The 12,505-nt window shown below is 36.8% G+C and overlaps 1 protein-coding gene across 1 annotated transcript in view; it reads right to left on the bottom strand.

The window, feature by feature from the left end:
• Positions 1-12,505, bottom strand: part of SCYL2 (SCY1 like pseudokinase 2) — a 77,585-nt gene that overhangs the window by 24,524 nt on the left and 40,556 nt on the right. Inside the window, exons 5-11 of the mRNA XM_014591739.2 lie at positions 9,478-9,627; positions 7,275-7,496; positions 6,723-6,839; positions 5,595-5,720; positions 4,500-4,676; positions 2,144-2,155; positions 1,909-2,031 (exon numbers count right to left, since the gene is read on the bottom strand). Coding sequence (XP_014447225.1) covers positions 1,909-2,031; positions 2,144-2,155; positions 4,500-4,676; positions 5,595-5,720; positions 6,723-6,839; positions 7,275-7,496; positions 9,478-9,588 — 888 coding nt within the window. The 5' untranslated portion in view covers positions 9,589-9,627. The remainder of the gene's footprint in view (positions 1-1,908; positions 2,032-2,143; positions 2,156-4,499; positions 4,677-5,594; positions 5,721-6,722; positions 6,840-7,274; positions 7,497-9,477; positions 9,628-12,505) is intronic.

The following is a 12,505-nucleotide window of genomic DNA, read 5'->3' as shown; positions in this document are numbered from 1 at the left end:
CACTCTCATAAGAGAAAAATGAGTACCTTCCACAGGGTCTAGTCTCACTGCAATCCCCTTCCTCCAATCTTTCCAGCCTGTCAGATCCTGGGCACTATGTGGGATCCAAGTTCTTAATAGCAGTGCATTACACTGGTCCTCAATAGCTTTTAGAAATTAAAATTCTAGGGCTGGTGGATAAGCAGGTGGCATGGAGATTAGTGTGTTGAATTCCACATGGCTGACTTCATGGCTCAAGTCTCAGACCTACCGGCTTGAAAGTCATGCTGGACACACGTGTGTATGTGCCCAAAATCCAAAGGGGAGACTGGAGAAGGGACTGTGGCATGGTCATCCCCCCCACCCCCCCCCCCAGGTTGTGGTGACTTCTCACTTTTCCTCTTTCTCTATGGCAAGCACACACACCTAATAGCAAAAAAAATTCTAGGGCTGGTACTGTGGCTTGATGGTTGGGGCAGCAGGTTCCCATATAGCCAACTTCACAATTTGAGTTCCAGACCCGGCAGCTTGAGAAACATGCCAAATACATGTACCCAAAACCCAAAGAGGGAGAGAAATGGGAAAAGGAACTAATAAAGAATGTGACCATTCCCCCATCAGGTGCTTTCTCTTCTTTATCTCAGTATTTCTATCTCTAGAGAGCATATGCATCCTCAGGCAAAAAAAAAAAGGAAAATTAAAATTCTGTGTTTTTCATTACTAGAATTACTATAATTGGCAATAAGAGCATAAACTTTCAAACAGAAAACCATTTGTGCAATGAGATGTTCTTAATATAAATACAGTCTGCCTTTCATAGTCACAATTCACGCACCCACAAGCAATTAATCAACCACAAGTCAAAAATCTTTCACTGTTGCTGATGTGCGCTATGCAGTTAGGCCTACAATAGTTGCTGGTTGTGTCATACTAAACATATACTGACTTTTTTTCTCATCATTATTTGCTAAACAATGCAGTATAACAATAATTTATATAGTATTGAAATTATATTAGATGTAATTGTATGTAATGTATTATATGTAATATAGAAATTATTTTAAACATGTGAGAGGATGTCTATATACTAAATCATTTTATGCAAGGAACTTGAGTATCAATGAATTTTGGATCCACAGGAGTCCTGGAAACAATCTCATCCTGTGGAATCTGAGGTACGACTATATATTTTCCAAAGTGACAAAACTAAATTACACTTTTAATTTTGTTTTTGCAGACATAGAGCCCAAAGGACCAAAATTTTTATTGGCAGGGACTACAGAACTAAGAGTTTGACAAGGCATATGATGCTTTAAGATTACTTTTGTGGGATAAAAGCATGACTACCAATGCATTAAGAATGACCAAACTAATTTTTTGTCTGCTTTTCCACCCCCCTGCTATACAAAATAACTTTACTTCAGAGCAATAGCATTTCTAAATAGAAAATAGCTACCAAGCATAGAAGAAAATTATGAGTAGTATGAGAAATACCTACTTAACATTTTTGTAAGAAAACAGCACACATGCCTTTGAAATTTTCATTGGTAATTATCCATTAGAAAGCCGAAAGAAAAAGGTTATCAATAATAGAAACTACAATAATAGTCTATTTCTCCTATTAGTCTACTTCTGATAATAAAAACAACAAATCTACTTTTTATTACAGGTATTTATCTATGATAGTCTACTTCTGATAATAAAGACAACAAATCTACTTTTTATTACAGGTATTTATCAACAAATTCTTTACATTAGTTAGGAGTATATATGTTCTAGATACAGTATATCAATGATGTAATTTAATAGGTAAATGAATTCACCACTTCATTTTATATAAAATATTTTATAACTTAACCCCAAAACGTACTTTATTTCTTTCTTCTGCTTTAAGAATCAAAATCATCACTAAAATAAAACATATTTTACCTGAATCTGAATGGAAGGAGCTTCCAGTGCTCTGTAAACCATTGGCAGAACACTGTTCTTTATCTCATCAGGAGGGGTTTTGGTTAGTAGCAAATCCATTTTTTGTAGAAAAATTAACAAAATCTGTTTAGAAAAAAGGAAACAATGTTTTATAGGTTTGAATCTTTAAGAGATTCAATACAAGACAGAATTTAAAGTTTCCTCAAAAAAATAAATTACGTATTTTGACACTCACCATATTGCTAGCCTGAAGGCATGGAAGACAAAAACATACAAATCAAGTCTCTTACATTTTTGGAAGCAAAATATTGAACATCTGCTCTCAGTTTAAACATTTAAATAAAGATTAACCTCTTAACTTTCATATAATCTAACATATCACTCACCAGTAAGTAACAACTATCTAGAAAGGTATTAAGTAATGAGAAAAAAAAAAAAAAATAGAAGCCTAAGGGTAGAAAAGCAAGATGTCCCAAAAAGTAAATTCCATCATTCAGCTTCTATGAAGTTCAAGAAGAGAAGAGAAAGCACAGGGTTGGCTCCATGACCTGGTGGTTAAGGCAGCCAGACTGCATGGCCAACTGGGTGGTTTGAGTCCTGGATCTGGCAGCTTAAGGCATGTACCACGAGGGGGCTGAACTCTCTCTTTCCCCATTTCTATCTCTCTGATAAGTGCATACACCCGCTAGCAAAAACAAAGGGTAATTTAAAGAGAAGATATGAAAATAAAAGTAACTGTAAAGACGAATTCTAGGAATATTTTTTCCCTTTTTTTTTTTTTTCCTAGACTTTTGCACTTGTCAGAGACAGAAAGAAAAGGGAGAGGAGAGCAGAGAGCACTCCCCTTGAAGAAGGGTCACACCACAATCCCTTTTCCTCCACCTCTCCCTTCCTGAAGGATTCTGGGCATGCTTGCACACACAACCAGCATGTTTCTCAAGCCATCAGGATTAGGACTTGAATCACACAACTGGTCATGTGAATTCTGGCTATCTTAACCACAAGGCCATAAAGCCAGCCCTAAAAATACACACATTCATTTTTTTAAAGAAATATTTATATTATCTTTATTATTATTATTATTGTTGTTGTTGTAATTTAACCAGAGATAGACAGAGAGAAAGAGAAAGCCAGAAAGCAAGCTGCCAGATTTGGGACTCAAATTGTGGTTGGTCATGGGAGTGTCCACTGCCTTAACCACTATACCACCTGCCGGCACCCAAAATATTTTTAATTGTCCTTGACCATACATTTTTTTCACCAGCTGCCTTTACATATCTAAATTATAAGGAAAAAACTGCCCCTACTATTTAAGCAGAATACTTAGTTTTGTCAGAGCTCGGTTAAAATTTTTCAGAAGTAATTTTTCATTGGCCAACTAATGGAAAAACGAATACCAAAGAATGGAGGCAATAAGAATTCAGGTAAGTGCCTTAAAGATACTGTCTTAACAGAAGCATAGCTTAGGCAACATGTGGCTACACCAACTTCACTCCTGACAGCTGACCATATCGGGGGACCCCTGCTTCAAAACCAACACCTCCCTCACTTGTTCTTTCTCCAGTCCATAGACACACTCTACCAGTCTTCCTTCTGTTCCTCCTCCTTTCGAGGGAAAGGCCACAAAGGTCATAAAAGCAGTAAGTCAAATAGTTGACAGTTTCTTAATAGCTATTGACATACAGTGGCTGAAACATTTAATAACATTTACAACATGTTAGAAGATTGTATTTAAACCTCAATGACCCTTTCATTTCAGAAATGAGGAAATGGAAGCCATAACATGCCAATGACTTGAATCTAAGTCAGATTTTTAGGGAGAGAAAGAAGCCCAAATTAGCAGATGTGCAACCCTGCTAATCTTAAATCCAAGACTAGCCTGCAGATGCTGAAACATTTAATAACATTTACAACATGTTAGAAGATTGTATTTAAACCTCAATGACCCTTTCATTTCAGAAATGAGGAAATGGAAGCCATAACATGCCAATGACTTGAATCTAAGTCAGATTTTTAGGGAGAGAAAGAAGCCCAAATTAGCAGATGTGCAACCCTGCTAATCTTAAATCCAAGACTAGCCTGCAGATGGCCTATGAATATTATAAATGAGACTGATTACTTTTTTCACTTACAATATACATACACATTATTTTCATGGTGCTATAAGCCTTTTCCTTTTCAAATGGAAGTATTTATTAGCAACAAAATAAAGAAAAATAACTTGCACAAATGGTCTACAAATTAAAGACCACAACAACAATACAAACAAAAAAAACTGAAAAGTGCAATAAAAAAGATTTATTTTTCCAAACCTAAATATTTTGGTCAAGTAAATGGGAACAGTATAACACATGCAAAATAACATTGCAGTTTATTTTCTGAGACAGTAACTTATGGAGACTCAGAGACATTTACCTGCAAAGTTAAATTTTAATTTTAGGAATGGTTCACTTCAAACATATGCAAGATAGCTTCCTAATTAATTGAAAAGAAAGTCTCATATACTTACTTCAATTTTTAAACAATCATATATTTATTGCTATTGTTTTTAGTGAAAAGTAGATAAATATGCAAAAATACCTACAACTTACCTGGATTGGCTCCTGCTGTTTGAATACAGGGCCAAGTTCAGGCAGAATTAATTTGACATATTCTTCTTTGGTGCATTCCTCAGCAATCAGTAAAACATTGGGCAAAACAAAAGGTACCATGTCAGGGTTTACAAATTCTGAAGTCAAACAAGGCAAAATTCTCTGCACAATGACACGCTGAAAGGCAAAAACATTTTTATGAAACATAATTCATTTCAGGTCTTTAGTATTAGCAATGAAGTCTAAAATCTCTAATCACTTTAGGTAATAAGATAACCATATTAATTTTTATGGTTGAAATGGATACACTTTTGAGAGTAAAATACAATGCCAGTAATAATACTTAAGAAGAAACAGCATAAATTAGGATGTATGGGTGAAAGGGGATATATGGTTACCCTACCTTTAGGAAATCTTTCCTAATTGGTTCTATTGATATTTTCTCCCAATTCCTTTATTACTTATAATTCATATTGCACAACTTAACACACTGTCCTGAATTGTTAATTACTGTTTCATGCATGTTAACCCTATCTACTCTCACTGGTAAAGGCCTATGAAAGCAGGAAAAGTATCTTTTTCTTTCTCTACACAACACCTAGATAAAGGACTAAATAAACAGTAGAAAACTGAGGAAAATCTGCTAAGTTAAACACTGACACCCAGGGATTACCAGTTTTTTAACCAGTGCCTTCTTTAGCATTCACCAACATTTTTTATACAATATTACACTCATTTAATTAGTCAAAGAGGGAGAGTTAAAAGAAATGGAAAAGCTACCATCAATGCTGATATATCCCCTTAACTACTGCTGAAGTAGTGATCGCCACAATGATAGCATAGAAACTGCTAATATTTAACGTCCAACTGCTCCTTTCACATTGATAATACCCTTCTAACTTTTAAAAATATTTCATTTTTTTTCAGACCCTTCAAAAAAGAGTTGCTCAAATTTTGGCTTTTGTCTGCAGCCTTTACTGCCATCTATGTATAGAAGGCAAAAGTTATTATTTCTTTGGAAGAGTTATTAAGTTAAGTCTAAATAAACTTAAAAATTCTAAAATTCTGACTATAATAATAAACTGAACAACAAACCTTCGGCAGTTTTGGTAGAACCTTTGGCAGTCCTTTGAAAAACTGTGATTTCTGAAGATTATCTCTTTGGAATAAGGTATCAAAATATTGCAGTGTTACTGCACCAACATCATCAAAGAAGGGAATCTAAAAATACAGAAATAAATTATTTTTAGAAATATTAAGTTAAAAGTACTCCCATAAATAAAACTGCCACAATATGGTGAAAAATATTCAGAAACCTATAGTAAAATACTAAAAGCACTTTAATAGAAATTTTAATGTAAAAATCAGAGTAAAAAAACATTATACTTTTCAAGGTCAAATCTTTAGAATGAGGAACTATGACTTGACTTTTTTTTAAAGCTTATTTATTTCTTCTGTTAGCAAGAGAGGTACACAGAGAGAGACAACACCCTGTCTCAATGCCATGATCTGCCACCAGCCTTCAGCTAGCTCCAGATTATGGGCAAGTGTGTGTCTGGCATACTCAGGAGGGTCTCCAGACTTGAATTGGGAACCTTCCCATATAGGATTGCCTTTTAGTGCTTCACATTTTACTGCTGCACTACCATATGGCCCAATGAAATCTTAATTTTCTATCCAAGAAATTATGTATATAATGTTTAACTATTTAAGTTGGAAAAATGTTGAATATTTAACACATTCAAGAAAAAATCTTAATTTTCTATCCGAGAAATTATGTATATAATGTTTAACTATTAAAGTTTGAAAAATGTTGAATATTTAACACATTCAAGAAAATAGACATAATCTTAGAATTAATATCAGTAAATCCTGCTTTAGAAGAACTACTTTAACTCAGGACCAGCAGTTGACATAATGGATATGTTGCTGGACTCCCATACAGTCAACCGTGGTTCGAGTCCTGGACTTGATGGCTTAACTCACGCTGGGCGCATGTGCAGGCGTGCCCAAGATCCCGAGAGGAGAACGAAGCAGAAGGGATTGCGGCATGGCCAGGTACCCTGGGGGGGGGAGGGGTGATCTCTCTCTCTCTCTCTCTCTGGCAAGTGCATGCACCCTATAGCAAAAACCTCTCAAAAAAAAAAAAAAAAAAAGAACTACTGAACTACTTTAACTCACTTTTTGTACCTCCACCTAAGAAAGAAATTCTTGTATACTAACCTTTGTCATCTGATCTGCATCTGGTCTTACAGTTGGAGTTACATTTAGCAGCAGTTTTACATGTTCACGAACTTCTTCAGGTACACTTGTAAGTGAACTAGATCCTAGACGACTCAACTATTCAAAGGAGTGACAACATTAAACATGAGTATAAAATATTCAAAATGATATGCATTTATTTTTTAGTCTAAGAAAAACTAATAGTCTAAGAAGTTTTTTTTAATTTACTCAATATATAGATTAAACAAATTTCTAATTCTATTACTATAAAACATTTATCTTTAATACCTAAAATTGTATCCATATCTAAAATAAAATGCCCAGCATTTCACATCATATTCCAATATTCACCCTAGTAAATGCTATAATTAAAGTTGTAGTAACAAACTTTAACTAGTCTTCATTATTTAGATAACTTTTATTAAATTAGTTTTAGGCAAACTGAAAATAAGACTTTCATCTCATTTTGAAAAGTTTCTGCACATACTTTAGAAAAAAATATCAAGCATTTAAGAAATCTTTTAATGCAAGTTAATATTTATAGGCAAATACCTGATCCAATTGCCTACTGAAACTCTTATAAATATCTTGTTTGTTGACTTCAAATACAGGTTTCCCTTTATTAAATACAGCGTATATAACAGTTCCTAAAGAATACATATCACTGGCTGTTTCGCAGCTCACAGAAAGTATGTATTCAGGAGCCAAATATTCAGGGTTTGGAAGACACAATGATGGTAAATTTGGGTCCCATTCTTTACAAGGAAACTTAGGCTGTAATGGAACAAAAAAGAAATGAGAAATCTTTAGTAATCTGTCCTTAAATTCATACTCAGTTATGCAAGTAGAAATGTCAACACCACTTTCAATTCTAAAATTCTCAAAACCTAAAATCAACAAAATGAGATAAGAACTCTTATAACTTTGTGATTTGGAGTTTCTTCCAGAAGACAAATTATCACTGTAAGATGAAGTATGAACCTGAGGTCAGGCTCATGTTTTGAGGTACAAAGGCTTCAAAAACAAAAATTATTGACAGGGTATCACTGCTGAAATCTTTCTGCTTCAGTCTCCCAGCTGGGACTATAAGCATACACCATCTTGCCAGCTCTTGGGGGTTTTTTTAGACAAGGTTTCACTTTGTTGCCCAGGCCAGCTTCAAGCTTGCAATCCTCCTGTCTCAGCCTGAGTCACTGGGATTTCAGGCACATGTCACTACACCAGCCTTCAGGCTGGAGCTGGAACTGAACCCAGGCCCACGTGGCCCCAGCCTGCAGAGCACATAGCTTACACACACTATAGCAACTGGGCCACACTAGCTTCAAATTTTATGAGATCAGATAGAGACTTCTGTTTGAAACCTTGTTCATTCGCTACCTATCTATGTAATTTAATTAAAATTGTAGTTGGGATTTTTTTGGGGGGTGGGGATAGATTTTTGCTACAGTGCACATGTGCTAGCCAGAGACAGAAAGCAAGAAATCACCCTCTTGGGGGGAATGGCAACACCTTCTACTCCATTCCCCTCTCAGGATTTTGGGCACATATGCGCCCAGTATGAGTTTTAAGCTACCAGGTCTAGGACTTGAACCACAGTCACCCACATGGGAGTCCAGTCCCTTAACCATTATGCCACCTGCTGGCCCCTGCAGTTAGGGTTAAACAAATGTATGGAGGTTCAACCTAGCACAGTGCCTAACCCACAGTATTTACTCATCCAATACTACTACTTTCTGATTCCTTCAGAATGGGTGCCTAAATTACAAATCTATCTTAGGTCAAATCATCGTCCCATCTGGAACCAACAGTTGGCGTAATGGCTATGTTGCTGGACTCCCATGCAGTCAACCATGGATTGGGTCCCGGACCCAGTGTCTTAAACTCACACTAGGCACGTGTGCGTGCATGCCCAAAATCCTGAGAGGAGAATAGAGAAGAAGGGCTGTGGCGTGGCCATCCCCCCTGGGGGGTGATTTCTCATTTTCTGTCTGCCTCTCTTTCTGGTGAGCACATGCGCCCTGTAACAAATCCCCCCGAAAAAAAAAAACCGCCCTTTAATTCAATAGGTCCCAAATGTATTTAACTCTGGCATCTTTGTCTCAAGTAACAACTAGTGTAGAATTAATGAGCTGAATACTCTTCAGCAGTAATGAACACTAGATATTTTCTATACAACTATATATATATACATTTAAACATACCACTGTACCACATAGCCTATTTCCATGCATTTACCAGGCTTATAAATTCTCATGTCTATTATTATTTTTTTTGAGAGATTTTTGCTATAGGTGCATGTGCTCACCAGAAAGAGAGAGAGAGACAGGGAGAAATCACCCCCCGGGGGGATGGCCACACCGCAATCCCTTCTCCTCCGTTCTCCTCTTGGGATCTTGGGCACGCACACACACATGCCTGGCGTGAGTTTAAGCCACTGGGTCCAGGACTCAAACCATGGTCAACTACATGGGAGTCCAGCAACATAGCCATTACGCTAACTGCTGGTTCCTCAAGACTATTCTAAATGAAAACACAAACGACCATAGCTTTAAGAATTTAGAAGATTAGGGGCCAGGAGGTAGCCTAGTGGTTTGGATGCTGGACTCCCACATGGCCGATTGCAGTTCAAGTCCTAGACCTGTTGCTTGCGTTCTCATTTTCCCTCTTTCTTTCTGTCTCTCTCAGGTCAAATTAAATAATCATTATCATCATCATCATCATAATAAAAGAATTTTAAAGATTAAAGCTTTGTTACCTCTTGCTCAGAAGGATTAGTTGATGATACACAAAAATCAAAACCCATTATTTTCCATGCACCACTTTTATTCAAAATTATATTTTCAGGAGTAATATTTCCATGAACCATTTTTACACTGCTATGCAAAAATGACAATCCTTCAGAAACCTGTAAGTTGAAAAAACACAAATATTTTTACATTACATAAAATTCCTTTCAATTAAAATAATAAAATGTCTCTTAATAATCACAGTAATTGGGAGCTAGCAGGTGGCATTGTGGTTAAGGCACTGAACTCCCTCATGGTGGACCGCGGTTTGAGTCCTGGGCCAAGTGCCTTGCTTTCTCACTTTCCCTCTATTTCTTTCTTGACACACATGCCCTATAGCAAATATAAAAAAAATAATAACACAAATATTTTTTTAATCACATAATTGTTTCTTTCTCAATAAAAGAGTTTTGCGTGTCAGCTAACAATCAAATTTCATCCTAAATTTGAAAAGTGTAGATATTGTCAGTTGCCAGGAAAACCTAAGAATTGGTGGGAAAAACCTATGATAACACCACAGTACTTCTATTTCCCTTTCTATATGCACATGAGCAGAAGGAAAGATGAAATACATAATTATTGGCCCAAGTTTATTTAGTTCCTGAGTTTGAAAAGTAAGAAAATCTTTGATTCTTGAGTTAGGGATGGTGAACAGTGAGAATTTTATATACTCACAGTTCATAGTGAAATTTGGTTCTTCTGAATGGTATTGTGCTTGATTTTCAAATATTCAACTGCTATTCACTTTATTCTCACACTGGATTAATACTTGGTAATTCTGATATCTGTGCCTGAAATTTCTATGGATTTATTAACTGAAACTGACAGTTAAGATTTCTGTTTCCAGGGACCAGCAGATGACACTAGACTCCCACATAGTTGACTGCAGCTCAAGTCCTGGACCCGGCAGCTTAAAACTCACACCACACTGGGCGCACGTGCATGCTGGCTCAAAATCTCACGAGGAGAACGGAGAATGGACTGCAGTGTGGCCATCCCCCTGGAGGGTGATTTCTCGCTTTCTTTCTCTCTCTCTCTCTCCTGCAGTGCACACACCCTATAGCGAAAACCTCTAAATTAAAAAAAAAAAAAAATCTGTTTCCAGAAAGGAGTGGATTTGGGGATGTGAATGTTCCTGACTTTCAGGAGACCATTCTCTCTGGTTTTCCTTGAAGTCCACTAGGCACTGCTTTTCAGTCTATTTTGCTGGTTCATCCTCATCTCTCCAACCTCCTGGACTCAATGTTTGGACCTCTGCAATTTCTTATCTACTCTCACTTTCTCAGTGTTCTCACAGCTTTAAATATCACTTGCATGTTGATTATTCTCAGTATCTTCCGCCTGGGCCTCTGTCCTAAAATCCAGATTTGATGATCTGACCGTCTTATCTTCTAAGCATCTCAATCATATTGGAGTCCAAAACTGGGCTTCCCCCCCACAATTCAATTCTCTTCTTCTATAGTCGTTCCTGAATCACTAAGGTCTATTTCATTTGTCCAATTGTTTAAGACAAATACCCTTGAGTTTGGACTATGGTTTGGACTATTGCAGCAGCCACTTACTTTTATCCCTTTGCTTCCACTCTTGCACTTCTACAAAGTTCAATTCTTAATACAGCAGCTATAGTAAAACATGAGGAGCCAGCAAGTGACCATAGGGGAATCTAAACACCTTAACCACCAAGCCACTGTTTTAATTTTTAATTAATTTAATTTACATTCCAGTAATTCTATTTCTGGGGTACATACTCCAAAGAACTGAAAGTTAAGTCTCAAAGAGATATTATATATCTATGTTCATAGCAGCATTCTTTACAGTAGCCAAAATGTAAGTGTCCATTGATGGATAAGTGGACACGTGAGTTACTTATAATGTAGCATATACTTACAACAGAATATTTAGTATAATAAATTTTGATACATGCTACAACATGGATAAACCTTGAGGACACTAAGCTAAGTGAAATAAGCCAGTCAGAAAAGAACAAATACTGTATGATTTCCCTTATATGAAGCATCTTGAAAAGTTAAATTCATGGGAACCAGCAGTTAGCATAGTGGCTATGTCGCTGGACTCCCACGTAGTTGACCGCGGTTTGCGTCCCGGACCCGGTGGCTTGGAACTCACGCCAGGTGCGTGTGCGTGCGAGCCCAAGATCCCGACAGGGGAATGAAGGAGAAGGGATTGCGGCATGACCATCCCCCCTGGGGGTGATTTCTCGCTTTCTGTCTCTATGTCTCTGTCTGTCTGGCGAGCGCACGCACCCTCTAGCGAAAACCTCTCCAAAAAAAAGAAAAAAGAAGTTAAATTCATAAGAGACAGAAAATAGATAGAATTGTGTTTGCCAGAAGCTGGGAGTGGGTGGGTAGGAGAGGGTTATCATTTAACAAGTATAGTTTCAGCTTTGTAAGATGAAAACAGTTGTGGAGATGCATGGCGGTTATCGCTGCACAAATATGTGAATGTACTTAATGGACTGAATTGAACATTTATAAATGGGTAAAATGGCAAATTAGCACAATTCTTAAAGTTAGGGAACTAAAAGAGTAACAAGGTAAGTCATAAACTGGGAAAAAATATTTGCAAATTATGAATTTGACAAAGTGCTTTGTCCATAATAGATAAAGAAATCTCAAAACTCACTAACAAGAAAACACACAACCCTTGTGAAAAACTGGGCAAAGTATCTGAACAGGTATTTCACCAAATAAAATTTTTAAAAAATCGTATGACAAAGAAGCATATGAAAAGATGCTCGGCATCATTACTCACCAGAAAATGCAAATTAAAAGTAAAAAAAAAAAAAAAAGGAAAGAAAAAAGCCCCTGCACACCTATTAGAATGGATAAAGGAGAAAGGGAGACAGGGGCGAGACAAGTGAAACACAATAGTCGTCTTCAAGGCAATCCCACGTGGGAAGGTTCCCTGTTAAAATTTACAGAGCTGAGTGCACTGGGCATACTTTTGCCCATGAACAGAGGGTGGCTGAGGGCTGGG

This window comes from Tupaia chinensis, unplaced genomic scaffold (genome assembly GCF_000334495.1).
Source record: "Tupaia chinensis unplaced genomic scaffold, TupChi_1.0 Scaffold000054_1, whole genome shotgun sequence".
Classification (NCBI taxonomy): Eukaryota; Metazoa; Chordata; class Mammalia; order Scandentia; family Tupaiidae; genus Tupaia; species Tupaia belangeri.
This window is presented reverse-complemented; position numbering and strand designations above follow the sequence as displayed.